The sequence below is a fragment of the Xenia sp. Carnegie-2017 genome, unplaced genomic scaffold (genome assembly GCF_021976095.1).
Source record: "Xenia sp. Carnegie-2017 unplaced genomic scaffold, XeniaSp_v1 HiC_scaffold_23, whole genome shotgun sequence".
NCBI lineage: Eukaryota > Metazoa > Cnidaria > Anthozoa > Malacalcyonacea > Xeniidae > Xenia > Xenia sp. Carnegie-2017.
The window spans coordinates 2891181-2914111 of NW_025813486.1; the positions used below are offsets into that span (position 1 = coordinate 2891181).

The 22931-nt window shown below is 35.4% G+C and overlaps 1 protein-coding gene and 2 long non-coding RNA genes across 3 annotated transcripts in view; all 3 read left to right on the top strand.

The window, feature by feature from the left end:
- The window catches only part of LOC124448063, a 49724-nt gene that overhangs the window by 26443 nt on the left and 350 nt on the right, over window positions 1-22931 (top strand). The window contains exons 2-3 of the mRNA XM_046999075.1: window positions 22079-22209; window positions 22519-22572. Of these exons, the coding sequence (XP_046855031.1) occupies window positions 22079-22209; window positions 22519-22572 (185 nt within the window). The remainder of the gene's footprint in view (window positions 1-22078; window positions 22210-22518; window positions 22573-22931) is intronic.
- On the top strand, window positions 593-8608 carry LOC124448888. Its single transcript, XR_006949309.1, has 3 exons — window positions 593-618; window positions 711-792; window positions 7956-8608. It is a non-coding gene; the product is annotated as an uncharacterized LOC124448888 (long non-coding RNA).
- On the top strand, window positions 16898-18191 carry LOC124448864. The gene is made up of 4 exons (XR_006949282.1): window positions 16898-17043; window positions 17227-17362; window positions 17638-17768; window positions 17877-18191. It is a non-coding gene; the product is annotated as an uncharacterized LOC124448864 (long non-coding RNA).

Genomic DNA, 22931 nt, shown 5'->3' on the forward strand with positions numbered 1-22931 from the left:
AGCTTTTAAATTTATACTTTTGATCATGTTTGATTAATTTTAAGGTTTATTTTCATTGCAACCTTTACTATTGTATCTACAGTGACTTTATTCATCATAAGTAATTATAATTACGTGCAATTGATGTTTTCCATGTATTCATAATTTACAATGGGTTATTTAATAACAAAGGGTTTTTTTTAATAAGAACTGGCTTATGCAAGAATATACATGTATGGAATTTTTGATTAGCGAAGTGAAAAATCGATTTAAAGTTTCAACAATTGTGTCTTAATCATTTACATTCAAATCCTGTTTTAGAAAGGTGATCCTTTATTCCTGAATTTAAACTTGTTAAACTTTGTATTATTTAAAGTAGTCCTTTGGAATTTGATCATTTCAATGTTATTATGTACTTTGCATGACGCTCTTATTTATGTATTTTTATTTCTATAACCGTTGTTTTTAGTCAGTGATGTATACGTAGTTATATAACTAGAAAGTTTTACAAAGACGTCAATAATGTTTTATAATACTGTTTGTTGAAGGAGATCCTGACTCACTCTTCATCTTCGTTCACTATTTAAATGTGTTTATGTAACAAAACTTACATGGATAAAAGATTGATGTAACAATAAGGTATGAATTATTTTCATCATCAATGATCATCATTTCTAAACTGATATGTATGTGGTCGCGTTCTTCATATTAAATCTTTCATCTTTTGTTAGGTATGTGACATGTAAAGAACTAAAGCAAGCTCAATTTGGACGATGAGGTCGTCAGATATGAAGTCTTACTTGTACAACAAAGGTAATTTTACAAAAGTAAAGCGAGATTTATATGCACATTACGGACCTAATAAATTAGCTAAGGAAACATCTAGATGAAGTATGAATGAACATGCATGAGAAATCATATCTAAGTTGATATACCAACTTTTGAACTATTGAACATATACTGCATGGTAAGGAAAAACAGTGAAACCTGCTCAAAAGTATGAGTAGGAAGAATATTATGAGAATATTTTTTACATGTAGGACGCTGAATTTTCTTTTCTTACCTTTGCATCCAACTTTAGTGGATACAGTTTCTGAAGAGGCCTGCTTATGTACAATAACTTTCCCTTGCTAACAACTTTGACTTGCCTTCTCTGACTATATTATCTTTCCCCTTTTTCAATCTCTCAATTCTTGCTATTTTCCAAAATCCTCTTTTCAAGCTTTTCTCAAACACAAGAACTATATCACCTACTTTTAGACACAAACAACCCTTTACTTTGCCAACCTTATGACACTCAATTATACTTGTTAAGTAATCCTTCCTCCACCTGGTTCAAAAATGATTTCTCAGTCTCGCTAAATACCTAAACCTACGCTTGACCACTCCCGCATCTTCGTCATTAATAGTATGCAGAATTCTTTCGTCTGGAATAGATGTTAATCTTCTTCCAAACATAAGATGAGCAGGAGTCAGTACATCTACATTCACTTCATCTTCAAATACATAAGTCAACGGTCTAGAGTTTAACATACCTTCTACCTCAACTAATGTTGTTAACAATTCTTCCTTGTTCAGTTTAACGTTACCCAACACTTTCCTCAGACAACCTTTCCCCAATACTGCCATTCTTTCAAAAACTCCACCCCACCAAGGTGTCCTCGCCAAATTAAACTTCCATATCAACTGATTGTCTTCCAATCATGATTTTACCTCCTTACTTCCATAAATCCCCTTCAACGCTTTTTCAGTTGCTTTAAATATTTTGGCGTTGTCCTAAACTATTACCAAGGGTGCTCCCATTCTAGCAGTAAATCTTAGCAAACAATTCAAAAAACAACGATCGCCAAAGTTCACTTTCCTTGAATTGTGATGCCGTAAATCCCCATAAACCTAAGTCCGCAGGATTGTCTACACCCGGACAATGTTTCCAATTATCCTACCTGCTCAATCTTAAAATCTCGTTAACTCTATGGCGCACAAACTGTTTCCATTCTCCCCTATTACCGATCCAGCACAATGCAGTCTAACTGTCCAACCAACAGTATGTACGATGAAATTTAACGTACCCATCTAAGGCCAACTTCACTGTGTCCATCAACTGTGCTAATATTCTAGCTGACATCAGTTCTATTCTGGGAACTGTCTGCAATTTTATTAGCACTATCCTTGTTTTCGACGTAAGCAACTCTACGTGGTAGGCACCGTTTAGCTCTGTCACAAAACATACAACCGCACAGTTTGCCTTTTGGCTGGCATCTGCGTACCCATGCAAGTAACACTTTACCTTACCAAGTAAATTACCATACACACATCTCGCCACAACTAAATGCCTGACTCTCTCTAAATCTACTATCCACCTCTCCCAACATTTTTTTTGTCACCTTCCAGCTCATTATCCCATTCACAGTTCTTAATACATAGCTCATGAAACAATAACTTATCAAAAACTACAAGTATACTTAGTATATTTCTTTTACTTGGAATGAATGGTTTTTCTCTTTTAGCCAATTTCCAGAGGCTAAATACAAAGCGATCCGACTTACACTCCCATCACAATCCTAGTACTTTCTCAAAACTTCCACTGATACTATTTTCCCCAACTGATGCTTTGGCATAAGTTTGCTCATCAACCACTTTCGAACTACTAAATTCTGCCCTTCTTTTCTCTAAAATGCTTCTTTCTCTCGTTTCTATTTCTTCCAAAACATTCTCATCATTACTTAGCCACTTCCTAAGCCTAAATCCTCCTGCAGCCAATCGCTCACTTGCTGACTCATACAACCTCATTCCTTTCTTCTTGGATTGTTCACTGGACACTAGCTCATTGACATAAATGCTATCTTTGACTTTTTTAACAAATTCCTTGTCCATCTCTATGAGTGAGTCTAAATTATACTGCTGTGTTGCATTCAACAAAAATGGAGAGCAGTTAACACAAACACTACTCTACAAAAAGGTAATCTACAGGTTTCAACCTCTCATTGTTTACATCATCAACCCATAAAAATCTTAGGCAATCTCTGTCCAAAGTATCAACTTCTATATTCAAAAATGCCTTTTCAATGTCTGCCACTAAAGTGACTGTCTTCTCTCTAAACCTTATCAAAATATGAAAGAGCAATGGTGCTAATTTGGGTCCCCCATGCAAGCAGTCATTGAGCGAGGAAACCTTGGATGAGTCTTTACACGACGCATTATAAACAACTTTTACCTTCGTTGTTTTTGCTTCCCTGCGAGTAACCGCATGATGTGGTAAATAATGTATTTTATCAGCTTGCTCTAGTTCTATTATTGGTTCTATAATACCCCTCCTCGATTGATCTTGGATTGTCTTATCATACTCTTCTAAAATTTCTGTTCCCTTTTCAGCCGTACTAAGTGGATTGTGTTCCCCAAGACAATAAACGCATTTTCTTTTCGCTTTACCGTTCCTTGACTCCTCGTTGCAACTCTCGTGCTTAACATGAAGTGTTGATGCTGAACCCATATGTCTTTGTCGCGACGTTTCTCGTTGTTTCTCCCCATCCTGTCTCTTGGTTTTCTCACCGATCGGTGTGTGAGCTTCTCGAAGCTCCAACTTTTTTTTCTTTCAACGCATCTTTCATTGACCAATCCGTGAGATCGAACCTCTTGTTATTGTCAATCGAAATGCGTCCGGCAACTTCGCAACGACTTCAGGTACTACGATTGAAGAATATACGGCTTCGTGTACTCCTAAGGCCTTTAAACCCCGGTAGCTTGTCTCGCAGGTGTCGTATAACCGCCGAAGCTTGTCGATATTTCCTCCTCTGTTACGGGTTTTATGTTCATTAACTCCTGGATATGCGCTTTCTTGATCACGTTCTTTTTCCCGCATCTTCGTTTCAACTATTCTCAGTTTGTAATAATTCGCTGAAGTTAGGGCAAAACCTAATATTGTTGATCTTGTAGGTTCCAGTAGAAGACTCCTTAAATATGCAAACTTGCCTTCGTCAGCCAATCCGTCATTATTATTCACCGCACTATCAAAAGAATCCCAAAACTCTTGCCATTCTTGCAGCTGTCCGCTAAATTTCTGTACTTCCAACTTTGGGAGTTTTGCTTTTATAACTCCGCGCGTCTCACTATTCAAACTGCTGTTCAGCGTGCCATTTAATGTCGTTGTTGCCGTTTCAACTGGGACATTAGACTCCTTGACGATGTCGTTCACATCCAAAAATCCTTGCTCGAGTTCTGCCCGTATCTTGTCCGCATCTTCAATTTTTTTTCCCAATTCTTCTTCCTCATTTTCCTCATTGCTTTTGTTCAGCATATCGACAATCGCGTCATCAAGGATTTTCAATGTTGCGATCTTGTCGTTCAATCCATCTCGTAGTTGTCTCAGTTGGTTTCTATCGATCTCACCGTCCGTTTCTCGTATTTTCTCTTTTAATTTACTAGCAATTTTCCTCGCTGATCCTCTTTGTCCTGCTCGCATTCGTTTCTTTCTCATAAATTCATCCATTATGCTATTGGACTAGCAAACTTCAATTTCCAAACAAATCTCCAACTAAAATATCTCCGACTCGAAGACCACGTGTAGCAATTTTCACCATTGTGCGTTAGCACAAAGCAGTTATGCGTCTGCTGATTCGTTTTTGGGACTGTATACTATCCTACTGTACGCGAAGTCGACACACAATTCTAAATTTTACTCAATATAACTATTCTGCATCACAGATAATCTTAAACATTTCAAGCTTTTACATTCACAGCCAGCGACAGAAGAACCTTGACTTTTAACGTGTCACAACTAATAAAGTATTAACATAAGTTCCTATTTCCGTTCTTCCATAAGTTTCAGGTATCAAATAACAATTATCAATTACTTATTTACATAAGTTCCTACAATTAGATTTCAAATACATATTCCATTATGGTGCAGTCAATATTGAAGCAAAGAATTAAACCTATTTGAGGAAATATTTTTCATTGGCCTTATAGTCGTTTCAAATTTACAACATACACGAAAAAAACACACATTAAGGTACGCTAGACACATAATATCTTATGATCATTACTCAAAATGGCGACAGTCTCACTTTCCCCATGGTAGTATGGTATTTAAAATCTCAAATATAAATGTTGTTAAAGGCATTCTTTAATAAAACGATGTTTCAGTTTAAGCAACAACATCCAAACTATAAAACTGTGGAGAAATTACCAACATCCTCTCAGTGGCGTGCTAAAAGGGGGGAGGAGCAGGGGCCGTGGCTCCCTCAGCTGTTGATTTTTGGGAGGTGCTGAAATGAATAAGGGCGTTAAATTTTAAAATTGTATTGGAGAAACGCATTTGGCATTATACAGTTAGTATGATTTCACTCCACAAAATCCAGGAAATGGCATTTTAGAGCTTACTCAGGAATTTTCCCTGAGAGCATTTACCTCGGACTCCCCAAACACGACTCACACTTTAGGTTCTCAGCTCAGGCTTTGGGGCTCGATTTTAAAATGTATATATTTGTGGCCCATTTTCAGTGGTTGCTGATTGCCCCCCCTGGAGTGTTTCTAGCACGCAACTAATCCCACCCCCCTATATTAAACAAAATTATTTGAAATACCTGTTAACCCAACAGAACTTTGTCGAACGAATTAAAATTTGCTTGCAAACTGTCTTCATTTGACGGCCGCCATACTTATTCCGTTTTAAAAAATGTGTTAAATTTTACTTTTCTTACATGACATACATCACGGAGAAGCCACTGACTGACTCTTAAAATTAAGCTTCGTTTAACGGCTCAGATATTTCATTTTCAATGGGAAATGTTGCACATTGCCCAAGATTACGCTACGTTAATGTGACTTATATAAATCAATGGCCAAGCGGTAAGCTCCTTTCCCATAAACCAATAATAAACGTTCATCTCCATTAATTACTTTCGTTGGCTTTCTCAACTCTTCATAGTCCGATAAATAGTCATTTTCAAACGTCATATGTTAAGTGGCACCAGAATCAATTATCCAATCAAATCTATTCTTTTTTATTTGTGATAAGCGCCATCTAATCAATATTTTCTTGATCATCTTTTTTGCACAATGTGCTGACTTTTTTCCTTCGTAGTGAAAATAACAGATTAAATTGTTCTTTCTTTGTAGACAATATCGTGTAAAGTGTTTTCATTAGTGACATATTCATTTATAAGAATGCTGGTTTTCATTTTTGTTTTTGCTGTAGTCCTTTTTTCCTTTCACCCTAAATGATCAGTGAGCAGCATGAGTCTTTTCATCTTTTTGGTATTTAGTATTTGATTTGCATCATTCAGTAAAATTCCTTTAAAGTTTTGATAAGATTTTCCTCCAATCGCATCTAAAGCTATAATCAGCGGCTTGTAGTCTTCCGAAATAGAAGTTGTGGAAAACTGATTTCTTAAAATATCCCATGTCTCTTTCGCTGTATGTCCATCGTTTCTTCGAAGCAATTCTAAATGCTCGCTTCACCTGATGAGACGCGTCTTGTAGGATTTCAACAGATCCATACACATGAGCAAACAAATTAATACTTTTCAGATACAGTATCGCTCGCGTATTTGATAACATAATTTTATCCTTTTCGTATCATACACGTATCGGTCTCGTATCATACGCGTATGTTTTTCGTAACATACGCGTTTCATACGCGTACCGTATGTTAACAAATACGCGAGCGGTACTGTACAAACGCATATTAATTGCCCAATTTCTATTATTTTTTCCTTTTAACTTCGGTATTTTACAGGAAAGATCCGTCAACAAGGCCATACTTAATCTTAATATAATTTAACGACTTATTTTAAAATATATACTCTTTAATATACATATAACAACGCTCCAGACACGCATTCAAGTCTCCTAGTCCATGACCTGTTAAACTAATAAGTCATGTATGACGTCATCCAAGTTACGTGCATAGTTTTATCTCATTAAAATAAGTAGAAACGGGAAATCCCTGATTTTCCATCAATGTTACCTTAAATAACTACGTCAATATAGACAATCTAAATTAAATATTCAGCACATCACGTGATACATTATTGAAAACATCTTCTGCATCACCACGTTCTTACTCAAGTAGTCTGGCATGCAAGGAATGGCTACAAAAAGAATAAAATTTACCAAATGGTTTTGAAAACTTTCTATAGTTGTCTTGATTTGAGCAAGACCTAGATTCATTATGTCCTTTAAATACCCGCTCTTTTTTATACAAGACAACATCAGTATTACATTCTTCTCCTTCTTGCTTTCATTCTCATTATGTCGCTTCATGGCCACTTTTATTGTTCTTAAAAAATAATTTCTACACATTTGTTTTAATCCATATCCATCATGTTCAACATATTGTACGTTTGAAAAAGCACTTTATGTTTTTACGTTCCTGGAACCTGTCCAACAAATGATGCATATATTTACATAACCAATGTTTGTCTATGTTTTGATTTAGATAAAACTGAAAGTAGGGTCAGTAAAAAACTGCTGTCCGTTGACAATAGCACACAACCAATCTTTCCTCTCTTATCAAGACGGCTAGAAGCTCCAGTATCTTCTTTTTTCTCTGAGTAGCATAACATAGGGATAGCTTACAGCATACTATCATAGTTTTTCTGAGCTTATTTACATTTCACGTTAAAGATCTACCAAGCGAAACGCATTGTTTTATTAATGCAAAGTAAAATTTTTTTCTACATACAATTTATTAATTATATAGTTTATCGTTTACCTTAGCTTAAATTTGATTATTATCTTAAATTGACAAGTCTTATAAACAATTCATGGTTTTTTAAAAATTAAAAAAGAATTTTTGCCATTACAGGTCAATCTTCATAGCTAATGGAAAACACAATTGTGCTATCAAGACAATGTGTCATTTGTTACAAATTATTGTAATACAAGTATATTTCAAATGTCATATGTTGTATATTTAATTTTTGGAATTTCTTGATTATAGTCATGTTGATATATCATGTTGAATTTTTGTACAGATGGAATCTAGAGGAACAAGAAATCTGTCTTACATTCAGCAAATAATCAATGTGGTACAAACGGAACTTGCTCAATTTTTCATCAAAGAATGGAACTCTTGTTACAAATCAACACATGGAGAATGGGATGATACCAAAAATAGTGGCAAAAAATTTTGCACTTTAGAATCGGGTAGGAAGTTGGATAAACAACTACAGTTAAAATATCAAGATGGAGACACCAGTAAGTGGGACTGTACGATATTATTTGATGCTATACTTTTTTCAAATTCAATTGGAAAGCATCTTGACAAAAAAACAAAAGATGCTGTTCATGCTTTTCGTTGTGAAAGAAACAAGTACGCACATTGGTATAAAAGGGAATGCTCAGATGATGATTTTGATGATATAGTCAATATCATTGAAAAATCATTTCAAGATTTGAAATTTTCTCTCGATGAAATCATTGAAATAAAAAATTATCGAAACTGTTTTAATTTGTTCCAAGTTTTTCCTTCAAAACCTAATCATTTTTTCGTTGAACGCACTGAATTTCGAGATAAAATTATAAAAGATCTTGAAAAATTGAGAAATGATAACAATGATAAACTGACATATTTTTATATCACTGGTAATCCTGGCTGTGGTAAATCGCAACTTGCAAGACAGGTTTGTGAAAAATTATCGTGTGATTGGAAAAATAGAACTTCGTTTGTAATGACCCTCGATGGAAAAATGAGGAATCTCTTTAAAACTTACTGTGAACTTGGACACCGTTTAAACTGTGACAAGTATATGATTAAAAAATTTGAAGATGAAAACTGTTCCATCACAGACAAAGTGAAGAATTTTCGATCGTTAGTATCCACCCGATTAAAATTCTGGCAAAACTGTTTGATCATTGTAGACAACGTGGAACAGCTCAGCAAAATTTCTTTGTTACTTCCCCAAGTAGGTGATCCCATGTGGAGAAATGGACAAATCATAGTAACTATCCAGAACACAGATGCCGTACCTCAAGACGATGGGTTTAACAAACATATTTCTATCACAAGTGGAATGAATGATAAGGAATGTTTTCAACTGTTGAAGTATTACACTATTGAACATGCTGATGACCAATTGTTGAATGAAGTATCGCACGCATTGGATCGTCAACCGCTGGCTTTGGCTGCTGCTGGTTATTATGTCAGTCGTGTAAACAAAGCAAACTGCTCATTTACTTGGAGTCAATATTTAAAGAAAATATTTTCAGAAGAACAAGAAATTATGGACGCTATTTTTGTTAAATATAACGCTGTATATCCTAAAAGTATGTTACAAGCTTCACTTTTAGCTGTCAGACAAAATGCTGAAGAATCCTCAATATTGGCAAATGTTATTAACTTTTTTTCCGTGATATCGTTTGATCCTATACCACGAGACATTATTGTTTTTTATGTTCAACAGATTGATCCCAAACACTCAAAGAAAGATATATGTCTTCATTTAAAGGACTGCTCATTGTTTTTGCATTCAGAAAATAATGACATTAGTCTACATCGCATTGTTCACAAAGCAACCATTGTTTATCAATCTGAACAGTTGAATGAGAAACATGAAATTGAAAGTAAAGTTGATGAAATATCAAAAGCACTTTACATGTTTAAAGAGAGAGACGACGAAAGCAAATTGATGACGCATCTTGAAAAAATTGTTCAATTATTAAAGACCAACAAGACAAAAATCAAAATGAATACTTTACGAGTTTTCCAATATTTTGTTGACAGATTAGAACATTTTGGAAAATACGACCTTGCTCTTGAACTATTGGATAAATTTAAATCAGAAGAATCTAGTTATGACAAAGCTTGGTATTTTAATATCCTCGGTGTTTTATACCATGACACCGGAAAGTATAGCAAAGCTAAAAATAATCATGAAAAGGCTCTGGAAATTCGAAAACAATCAATAAGTCCAAATCATGTTGATGTCGCTGCCTCTTTAAACAATTTTGGTAATGTGTATAATGTTACTGGAAACTGCGACAAAGCTATAGTGTTTTACGAAAAAGCACTGGAAATTCAAAAACAATCGTTAGGTCCAAATCATGTTGATGTCGCTAGGTCTTTAAACAATCTTGGTACCGTGTATCGTGTAACTGGAAACTACGACAAAGCTATAGAGTTTTACAAAAAAGCTCTGGAAATTCAAAAACAATCGTTAGGTCCAAATCATGTTGATGTCGCCAGGTCTTTAAACAATCTTGGTAATGTGCTTAAAAGAACTGGAAACTACGACAAAGCTATAGAGTTTTACAAAAAAGCTCTGGAAATTAAAAAACAATCGTTAGGTCCAAACCATGTTGATGTCGCTACGTCTTTAAACAATCTTGGTAATGTGTATTATGATACTGGAAACTATGACAAAGCTATAGAGTTTTACGAAAAGCTCTGGAAATTCAAAACAATCGTTAGGTCCAAATCATGTTGATGTTGCTGGTCTTTAAACAATCTTGGTAATGTGTATTCTAAACTGGAAACTACGACAAAGCTATAGAGTTTACGAAAAGCTCTGGAAATTAAAAACAATCGTTAGGTCCAAATCATGTTGATGTCGCTGCGTCTTTAAACAATCTTGGTAATGTGTATAATGAAACTGGAAACTACGACAAAGCTATAGAGTTTTACAAAAAGCTCTGGAAATTCAAAACAATCGTTAGGTCCAAATCATGTTGATGTCGCTGCGTCTTTAAACAATCTTGGTAATGTGTATTATAAACTGGAAACTACGACAAAGCTATAGAGTTTTACGAAAAGCTCTGGAAATTCAAAACAATCGTTAGGTCCAAATCATGTTGATGTCGCTGCGTCTTTAAACAATCTTGGTAATGTGTATAATGAAACTGGAAACTACGACAAAGCTATAGAGTTTTACGAAAAGCTCTGGAAATTCGAAAACAATCGTTAGGTCCAAATCATGTTGATGTCGCTGCGTTTTTAAACAATCTTGGTACTGTGTATTATAAAACTGGAAACTATGACAAAGCTATAGAGTCTTACGAAAATGCTCTGGAAATTAAAAAACAATCGTTAGGTCCAAATCATGTTGATGTCGCTGCGTCTTTAAACAATCTTGGCAATGTGTATAATGTTACTGGAAACTGCGACAAAGCTATAGTGCTTTACGAAAAAGCACTGGAAATTCGAAAACAATCGTTAGGTCCAAATCATGTTGATGTCGCCAGGTCTTTAAACAACCTTGGTAATGTGCTTAAAAGAACTGGAAACTACGACAAAGCTATAGAGTTCCACGAAAAGGCTAAGAAAATTCGCAAAAAAAACGTTAGGAACTAGTCAGGTTGATGTCGCTAAATCTTAAACAATCTAGGTGTGATGTATTATGAAACTCGGGATTATGATAAAGCTTTACAGTTACACATTGGTAGCTACGTGTTTCAAAGAAAACTGTACCTTCCAAATTTTGTTAAGCCTATTTTTAACACATAGACTGTAGGAACAAGGCTTCTACCTGCCAAGTCAACTCCCCTCTCCCTGAGAATGTATTTTTGGTATTGAACAAAACGTTTGCAGTTTGTATTTTGTGAGGTAAAATGAACCTAAAGATGTAATGGTCCTTGTCTATGTATAGTTTCACTGATATCTTGTCAATTAACTTACTCTAAAGCCCAGGAATCATCCTAAGTAAAACTTAGAACTGCCCATGCCCTGAATCTGACATTTTCCTTTAGACTTTATTTTGAAAGTAGATTTTTTTTATGTTATAACGAAGGAGTAATTATTATTGTATGATTCACAAACATACTAAAGTATATTGGGATGACAGAATTTTATGATATAAATTTTGTTAAATAAATACTATCCTGGTAGTTTTTCATATTCTTTGATACATTCAGTAATTTTTTATCCAGCTTCATAAGCCTATGACCATATTCCAGTTCCTATAATTTCCAAGGTGTACACCTTTCATACTATACATACCACCCCATTATGCTGCAGCCAATATTCCTGTGCTGTCACTATCTCCACCATGAAACATAGAACAAGAACACATTTGAAACCAGGAATCTTTTGCCATCATCAAAGCATCTTAATCATTGTTGCATCATGACCACTGGATCCACCCCAACATGCATAACTCACAGATTTATAAAAAGCATCATGTTCAGGTATGTTATATGTCTCTGGAAACTTTAGTTCACTGGTTCCATTGGTTAATTCTCGTAGTTCAAGATATGACTCCCAACTGTCTTTAAAGTAGCCCCAAGATTTCTTGTTTTTTCTATATTACGACCAACCTTATCAATGTATTCCCAAAGTTTGGTAAAACACTTAAAAGTTCTGCTCCCCATTTTTTTGGAGGTATCTTCTGTATACCATAGGCTGTAAATAAAGCTGCAGTAACAGCCCCAAGATAACCTATAATAAAAATCACTATGTTTAAAGATTGCTAATTTCAGGTCACTTACATTAGGATGACCCTATTTACATAATAGCAGTCATGGATCATGGATTCAATGGCTTTAGTAGTGAAAATATAAAAGCAAGAACAGAAATAACAATTAAAACAGCTTTAGAAGACAGAAATTTGGAAATGTGGAAAAGCGATAAAAAGGATGGATCAAAGATATGGTCATTAAAAGTGAGCAATGTTAGAAGGATGGAGCATTTGAGATGTCACAACAACAAACAAACAACATTTGTATACCGGCCAGTATTAATCCCCGCCAGGGGGGTTGACCCGTCCATGAACTTTTTACGCCAAACGTCTCTATCTCTCGCCATATCTCTCGTTATACCCATCGCCTTCATATCACTGTTCACAGCATCCATCCATCTCTTTCTCGGTCTACCTCGTTTGCGGAGTCCATCAACATTCATATGCAACGTTCTATGAATTTCAGCACTTTTTTCCCTCCTTTCCACATGCCCAAACCACCTCAAACGCTGGTGCCTTACCCAATTCTCGATACACTCAACACCAACTCTTTCTCAACTGCTAGAAACAAAAATCTCTTCTTTGCTTTGTTTCAATATTGTTTCAAACTATTCTGTTTAGATTTAGACGAGAGCGTTGGGAGACTGGGACTGTTATTTTGTAATCCTTAATCTTTACCCGATTCCATGATCTTCAATCTGATTAACATGTGGTTCTGGAAAATGATGGATTGCATAGACTTATGCAAACCTAAGGTCAACCATCTTTTATTTCATTTATAAATTGATATTAGATAAAAGGATATGAAACATTCATGGTAATGGCTTGATCAAGTAAGTAATCGAACGAAGAGTTGAAGATAAAACATCTAAGAAAAGCAAAAGGATTGAAAAGCTAAATTACTATAAAGGTTTGTTAAAATGAAAAGAAATGCAGATAACAGGAAAACCTAGCAAACTTTATACAAAGCAAAACTTGTTGATAGACAAAACACTAGACATTACTGACTTGATAATTGATATATGATCTGAAATGATTGCTTTATTATGAAAGGTGAATACCTGTGGGGTGATTATGAGTCATCCTTCCACTTTCAACAGCAATTTCAATTAACATTTCAATTTGATCTTCACAAGGAAACATCAAACCTATACACATGGATCTCATAGCTGCACCACATCCGCCACTTCGTTTATTAAATGGTATAATGTAACTTTTTTCCTCAAGAGGTCGTAACATGAAACATGCCTTTGTTGTGGTCTGACCAGGAGCTCTTTCCCACATATCCTCAGCACATGTCTTCTTGTACTTTGTAGCCATAATGCTCAATAACTCTTCCGTTCTTGCCCATTCAGAAACCAACGCTTCTGCTGTAGCAATGTGTAGTACAGTGTCGTCACTAACCCTCCATCGTTTAATGTCAATTTTATCAAGTCCTCCGAGTTTTTCTAGTTCTTCATGAATTTGAGTACCACTGTAACAGAATTCCCAACGAACCATTCTTATAACCTAGAGCATCCCCCACTCCACTGAGAACCATAACTTCTTCGTATTTCTCGGATAATTGATAATTCGACCAGATTTTCATAAGCCATTTTTGATGTTTACTTCAGGGTATTTTCATGAACGCTTAACATGGGTTTTTGAAACGCGGAAAACACCAGGCTTGCCTCAACTTCTAAAAACAAAAATCTTTTCTGTGCTTTGTTTCAATATTGTTTCAAACTATTCTGTTTAGATTTAGACGAGAGCGTTGGGAGACTGGGAGGGTTATTTTGAAATCCTTAATCTTTACCCGATTCCATGATCTTCAATCTGATTAACATGTTGCTTGTTGCAAAGATACGTTAAGAGTTGAAAAAGCTTTTTTAGCGATAATATTCGAAAATATGACGTTTGCATTGATGAATTTTTACAACGAAAATACATGGATATCATTCCATATTCTAACATCATTTTTTAGGATGAAAATATCTCGAAAGGCAAAGATTTGGGAACAAAGATTTAAAACTCCATTTAATTGGAGATGGAACAATTGCAACTCCAGTAAGATAAATTTCACATGCTGTTATTTTTCAATTTATTTCAGGTCACTTTGGGACGAAATTTGGTTGTCAAAAAGCATGTCTTTAAAAGAATCGTTGCAAAGAAAGTTGGATCATATGTTGCTAACTTAATGGGGGCAATCTTATCCTGTGTGAACATATGGAACCCACAGCTACAAGGACCAAAAAAGGAAAAATGGTCAGGTGAAGCCTCGGCTTGATCCCACATACACTACTTCTTTAATTCGTAAGTAGATATATGGTTATTTGAGTTTGAGTACCGTTGGAATTAAACTTTAAACATTTCAAGGACTTTTTTCACTATAAATATTTAGACTCTGCATTTTCAAGCACGTTTGACCTGCCGTAAATATCTATTTTTTACATGTTCTGCTATGCAGACATAGCATATTGTTCAAACATACCCTGTGCCATGTCTTGTATGGGACAATAAGTGGTAATAATGAAAATTTATGTTGAGTTCAAGTTACTCGCCATATCTTTTTTCGTAATATACTCTATACCTTCAGTAACAACCACGAGTGAACTTAATGATCGAACTAATTTTTATTATTTTACAGAGCAATATTTATAGTCTTTATTACAAATAAGAAATATTATTATTGGTCGGTATAATTCCTCTATTTAAGCTATATATGGTACATAAGGAAATTTAACTAACATCAATAACTGTTCCTTGGCTGTTAGCCGTGTGGGAACGAATACATTGGTAAACCAAACTACGCACATACTATTTCCTTAACATGTTTCTGTGCATGACTCAACAACTTAATGCATCTTTTAATATTTTAAACTTACTGTTGTGAACTACTATGTTGTTTTGATACTTTGTATTTGTATTGAAGACCTAGTCAAGTTTATTAGCTTTTGTCTTTGCTAACTTCCCACCTTATGATCTATCAGAAAATATCCTTTAGAGTTGAGATGGACATTATTCCTCTATCTTTTTTCTAGAGCATGTAACGAGTGTAAAGTATTCAAATATGCCACGCCAGCTTATGGAAGAAGATGTTGTAACAACTATAAAGTTCAAACTTAATAACAAGGAACAAGCATGGAAAAAACAACACGAATCCTGTAAAGAGTAACATTAGCTGTCTATAGTATATTTTTCTATTAATTCTATTCATGCAACTTAATGATATTTTTCTATAAAGGAAAAAAATTGGTGAATATTTTTATCTGATTAAAATACAATGTATAATTAAAATGTCGTGGATTCATGGTTTTATTGGATTCTGTACAAAATAATGTGTACTACTAGAACCTGTACAGGGAATTTGCTTCATTGTGTTTATGAAACCCTTAGTTAATGAACTGCATCATAACATAGATTCATTAGAAAACTGTAGTTCACGGAAAACTATAGTTTTGAAAACCGTAGTGTTTGGGAACAAAACTATCAATTGCAAAACTATAGTTCTCCCAAAACTTTAGTTTCTATAACTATAGTATCGCCAAAAACTATAGTTCGGAAAACTATGAATAAACTATAGTTTTCAAAACTATAGTTTTTGACTTGAAAAACTATAGTTTATTTTGTAATGGTTGAACCAACTTTTTGCAAGTACCTTTTTAAAGCATAGGCTGTAAATTAAGGTGCAGTAATAGCCTCTAGACAAACTAACAACAAAATCATTATCTTTAAAAGTTGTTAATTTCACATCTCTCACATTGTGATGAATCATTTACATAATGGCAACATTATGACACAGATTCTACCTCACCATTGCTACGTCACTACGGGATTACATGAGATTGCGCCAGCGATCACAACTTCAATGTAAAAGTGAACACAACGAGATAGGACGCTTTTGTATTGGCCATTGTAATATTAATATATTTTGGGCAATCGTTTTGCATCGGGGAATTTACAGCAAGCAATCTTGCTGTTTTCCACTCTTACTACGATACAGGTCGACGTAATCGTCAATTTAAACTATTTTTCTGCTCATTTTGTTGTTTTTCTTCGCAATCGACCGAAAACGCATGGCGGCGGAAGGTGAAACCGGCCATGAAGTCTTAGACTCGTCTGGCTCGGAAAATGAACGAGATGAAAGTCGTAATAACCGACGGATTAAAACATCATCTGATATACCATCGACAAGTGATGACGGTAGGGATATGGGACGAGATATAATTGCAATGCAACAAGTCCTAACTGATGGTCTTCAGCGAGGTTTTTCTAAGCTTACGGAGGCTATTGCTTCGCAGTTAAGCAACGCTACCAAACAGGGGCGCACTATGACTCGCTCAGCATCAGAGTCATCGGACTCCGTGGCATCAGTAGCATCGGAAACACGAAAAGCTACTAAAAGAGCGCGTCATGAGTCAACAGGTGATGTTGACGTGGAAGTTGACGAATTGTTAGCAGGGAATGATCCCAACACCACAGAATATATACTATACAGAAGTTCCACTCTTGTCGGAGCCTTTGATGTTTTGGGGGCCGCGCATGCTGCTTCGCGCATCTCGGCCGCCATCTTCCTAGCCAGTCAATTTCTGATAAACAATATAAGGACTGTAAAGAGAAGTACAAATATTTGCCTGTATCTCTTCAATATGGTCGTAGATTTGTTCCTAGCGAGAGTTTGACAAAATTTGAGGTATATTCTATGTCTTTCTTTTTTTACAATGTAATTAAACGTGTTGTAAAGCTCGAAATCTTACATTTCGTTCTGTGACTGTGACCGCTCCTCAGCTTTGTAAACTGCAGTCAATAGAATTTTTCTTATTTTGCCTCGTTAATGACATTAAGTTTGAAATCTCTTGGAATTTTTTACTTACAGTGGTTTGGCACTTTGATGCAGTTTAGAAGTTCAGATGACCTGCATCATAATGTATTGAAAAAGCGTTGAATCTTGACGGTCACTTTCATTTGATTCATCCGAGGTGTATGCGGGTTCATTTATTTTCCTTCTAAAGGTGAGTCACTTTTACGTACTTTTTATTTTTTTTGAACTTGGCGGCTGATAGATCACGACTCGCAAACTTGATGGCATAGTAAATCCTCATTCTTAGAAAGAGTTTGAGGAGATAATTGAAAAATGCGAGCACTGTTCAAATGGGATTGGAGCTTTTTGTAGCCGCTGAAGAATCTTTTTCATAATACATACACTTTTTGTATAAGTGGAGAATTCTGTGACAAATATGTCTTCAATTTTGTTTATATATTCATGAAATGCTACTTTTGGTGCAAGGAGACCGCCAAAGCTCTTGTCTGACTCATATGCCTTGAAGTAGCAAAGCAGATTTCTGCTATCATCAAGTTGGTCTGTGACCATAACTGACTCACATATGGAACACTTGTGCTTTTCAAAATATTTCTGGAGTAAGTATCCAGCTACATAAGCAATTGGATTCTCTTTCATTAAATTGTCACCAACCTCCTTTTCCTTGTAATCCCTTGTCTCAACATCATCAGTTTTTGTGTTTTTAGATGGAGAAATCAAAACAGGAATGCTTGAGTCAGCTTTGCAGAATTGTGCCGTAATATATGAAATTATAATATGAAGAATTGTGCAGTAATATATGAAATTATAATATGATATAATAATGATATTACATGATAGTAGTTGCTATCATGTAACAGACATTAATTAATGTTTGAATCCACAGCTGATGTTATGTAAAGTTTGCAAGAAGTACTTGTAAATTGTGTTTTCCATATACCACTTCCACTTTGAATTATCATATTTAGGAACAAACTGTAGGAACAAACTACTATTACAGATAAAGCATATACAATCATCAATTCAGCAATGTTGAGCATTGTTTGAGTTTATGAGGAAAATAAAATATGAGCATAGGTTTTCAAGACAATTCACAAAATTAAAGATCATTGCTTTTAATTCTCAGGACAGTTCCGCCATACAGTTTATATTTATTTCTAGTAAAAAAATACAGCAGAAGGATTCTATTAAAATAAAATAAATAGTGGAAATTTGGTCTATGAGATTTACTGCAAGAATACATTACTCAACTACCAACTATTGCTACAACACACAGCATAGATGCCATTTGTCATGGTCAAAGTTATTTTTTAGTCCAACTAAGATTTATTTGTATACCAAAGGTAAGTAATAAATTATCTTATCATTCAATTAGCTCATGTCTGTCTTTGTAATTGACCAAAATTTAAACAACAATACAAAACTTCAGTTCATCCAGTGTGTATGCTCTTACGCAATTCACTATTTCTCAGATACATTATAATGGTATATGATCATTTACAAGATTAATATATCGTATATTTATCTACCTAACCACTGATAAAATATTAATTACATGTTCAATAAAACTATAACTATATAGAATTTATAGTAATATATTGGTCTTAATGGTATCGTTTAAACAGTGCAGCTTTAAATTGGCAGATATTCCTGAATGTTTTCTTCTTAAATAACACAGAAAAATATCCTGAAACACCAAATAAATGTTCTGTAGTTCAATCATCAAAGTTCAGTCATATGGTGTCATAAAGATTCATAGTGTGATCGTTTGACCAAATCGAACATGCGATGACGGTGAATCGGCATAAAGTACGACTGAGATTCCTTAAACCTTCCAGAAAAGTTAAAACATACCTTGCCTTTGCTATTTTATAAATTACGCATCAGATTGAACAACCTCAATTGAAAAAAACCGACGTTTTCCAGTCTTCACTTCGCATCTTACGATATAGTTTTATATACCGCTGCCAGCTATTGACTGGCCAGGAAGATGGCGGAATTGGAGCATGCGCATAAAAAATTAGCGACAAGTTAACTCAAGAGTGGAACTTCTGTATAGTATATATTCTGTGCCAACACTACATCGAATGTTGCCTCTGCTCAAAATGAGGAGGATGTTCTAGGCTCAATAGCTAAAGAATACAACCTTGACGAACAATGTGCTGAAGAGGTTAATCCTAAACTAGCAAGCATTGTTAACAAAATGGTGCGTAACAGATTAACCGATGAAAAACTTAAAGAAAAATTGACACAGAGTACTCGGCCCACAAACTGCGAGAACATTGTAGGCACTAAAATCAACCCTGAAATTTGGCCGAAATTGAAGTCAAGCACTCGGAGTCGAGATATTAAATTACAACGGGTGCAAAATATGTTGCTGAAGGCTAGCATTCCGGTGGTTAAAGTTATCTACAAACTCATGCAGGCTGATTCATCTCAACTTGATGATAATAAATCACTGATAAGGAGTCTAATGGACTCTATGGCCATTCTGGGACATACTAATTATGAGTTCGTGCAAAGATGTAGAGAACTGATACGACCAGACCTTAATGATAAATATCAGCAACTTTGTGGTGAACATATTGAGTTCACAAACTGGCTATTTGGGGATGATTTACCCAAACAAGTGCAGGATATTAGTGCCACCAATCGAGTAAGCCAACAGCTGGCTAGTTCCCGACAATATGATCGGCAGAATGGAACGGGCTCCTACTCCAGGCACTCACATCGCCCAAGGGACCATTATGGTCAGAATTTTCGGCAGGGCCCTCGATGGCACAAACCCCAATACCGGGGAGAGAAAAGGCACCAAAAAGACTGCCAGAAACAGCAATGGCTTCACTGGATATCAGGGATGCGTATTATTCTGTAGCTATTCATGAGTCCCACCAAAAGTATCTTAAATTTCACTTTAAGGGACAGTTATACCAATTTACTTGTATGCCCAATGGTCTTGCATGTGCCCCACGGCTGTTTACCAAGCTACTAAAACCAGTTTATGGTCATTTGCGAGCACAGGGCTTATTATCAGTGGGATATATTGATGATTCCTATTTACAAGGGTATAGCTATGACGATTGTCGTCATAATGTTTCTATCACCTCCACGTTTTTATTTGAACTGGGTTTTTGCGTTCACGAAGAGAAGTCAAATTTCATCCCATCGCAAGAAATAGAATTCTTGGGATTTTTATTAAATTCTAAGCTAATGATCGTTAGTTTGACGCCCAACAAGTCGCGGCGGTTAAAGCAAGCTTGTGAAAAACTCATGACACAAACTCAACCTTCCATAAGGGAAGTATCTGAAGTTATAGGAATCTTAGTGGCCAGTTTTCCAGGAGTAGAAATGGGCCCTTTATTTTACAGACAACTGGAGAATGATAAAATTTCAGCACTTAAGAGCTGCAGGGGCCATTATGATGAGGTTATGACACCTTCCAAAACCAGTCTGGCTGATTTGCGATGGGGGGCGGATAATATAGAAACCACTTGTAAGACAATTTCAAAGCCTAAGCCTGAGTACACACTGTTTACTGATATGCCTCGTTGCTTGGCTGGGGAGCAAATTTCCAGGGAAAGTCTGCAGGAGGGCAGTGGTTACCCACTGAAGCTGTGCAACACATTAACTATCTGGAAATGTCTGCAGTCCTTTTGGGTTTACAAACCTTTTGTTCTAGTTTGTCCAATACACATATTTGCCTAAAAACCGACAACACAACTGCAGTGTCATATATAAATGGGGGGAAGTCAATCATTTCAATGTGGGGGGAAGTCAATCATTTCAATGCAATGCCAAAGCTAGGGAAATATGGATTTGGTGCATTCAAAACAGCATTTGGCTTACTGCAGTACACTTACCAGGCAAGTTTAATGGGGAAGCAGATAAAGCTTCTCGAGTTTTTCATGACCAAACAGAATGGCAGTTGAATCCTAGCATGTATCAGTATATTGTTCAGTTTTTCGCATTTCAACCGGATATTGATTTATTTGCTTCAAGGCTCAATTATCAGATACAACCTTATATTTCATGGAATCCTGACCCAGGACCCTTTGCAATTGACGCATTTACGTTTGACTGGACTAATCGTCGATTTTATGCTTTTCCACCTTTCTCTTTATTGGGCAGGGTGCTACAGAAAATAGAACAAGATCAAGCTACAGGAATATTAATTGTCCCAGATTGGAACACACAACCATGGTATCCCATTCTTTGGAAGATGCTACTCCAAGAACCGCTGTTGTTGCCTTACCAGAAGGACATTCTAATATTGCCCTACAAACCAGGGGTTCAACATCCTCTGTCACAGAGATTACGACTGATGGCCTGCAGTTTATCCGGCAATCAATCGAAAGTACAGGAATCTCACCAGAGGCCACTGAAATATTAATGTGTTCTTGGCGTAAGTCAACCCGGCAGCAGTACAAGGGATACATGGAACGATGGACACGATTTTGTTTAAAAAATTGGTTTCAACCATGTGCCCCACAGATCAATGAGGTAATTGATTATTTATTATCCTTGTTCAAGTCCGGTTTGGGATATAGTGGCATAAATACCGCACGTAGTTCCCTTTCATCGGTTCTCTCATTGCACGACGGCGTGTCTCTTGGATCTCACCCTTTGGTAATCAGATTTATGAAAGGGGGAAACACATTCTAATAAAAAGCCTTTGCTCAAATGTTGTTCTTTCTTCTACATAGCAATAGTTCAGTTACAATACTGACAATAAGGATGTGTCTATTTCCCTGATTTTAACTTGTTTGCTCTTAAATACATGTAGTAATACATTAGGCCAAACTTTGCATAAGGTCGTTTCCTTATAATTTCAGGCATGCTACTGCTTCCAATTGAAAATTAATATTTTTTAATAGTTGTTAAATAGTCATCCATTATTTTGTATTAACAGATAATAAAGATTATTTACTCAAGACAATGAGAAAAGAAGAAACTTTCTCTATAAATACTGGCAAAGGGTGTCGCAAAAGAATTCACAAAGCAAAGTTTACAATTGAAAGTGATAGTGAATCAGATGAAGTGGTGAGTTTCCCGAAATATTACATTGACCACATTTTGTTTAAATGGTGTTTACTGCATGTTTCTCAATTATTGCTGCCATCATCTATAGTTAGCACTCATGTCACTAATGTGATGATTCATTCATGGAAATTTGTTAAGTACTCCATATGGTATTCATGATTCAAATGTTATTAGCTACTAATTCTATGTTCGAAGGTCTGCATTGCTGAACTAGGCTATGAGCCTAAGAATTTAAATGAGAAGTAGTATCTGATAACAAACTTTTCAAACAACATGTATAAAATTTTGTATTGTTGTTCTTGTTACCAGCAGGAGCACAGTATTCCTAAAAAGCTAAAGGCATCCAGGGCAAAGAAAGCACAGGCTTGCTGGCTCAGCCAGTCTTGCTTCACTTATAAAAGAGCGATTAACCAAGGTATGTACTATACACAATGATAACACTAATTATTCTTATCTCTAAATTATGCAATTTTATTATTAATGGGGAATGCTAGGGAATTAAGGTCATTTTTCAGAATAAAATTTGGATGTTGTTTGGTTAAATGCTAAAAAAGTTATTAATACTTTATGATATGTTCCCATTAGTCATAAAATGCTGTTAATTTGAAATTCATTTCTTGTTTGTAAGGGAAAAATCTTTTAAAATACAAACATTGTACAGTGTAAGGCTTGTATAGGGCAATCATACAAAAGAATTTTCAATCAGTGTGGCTTATGAAATT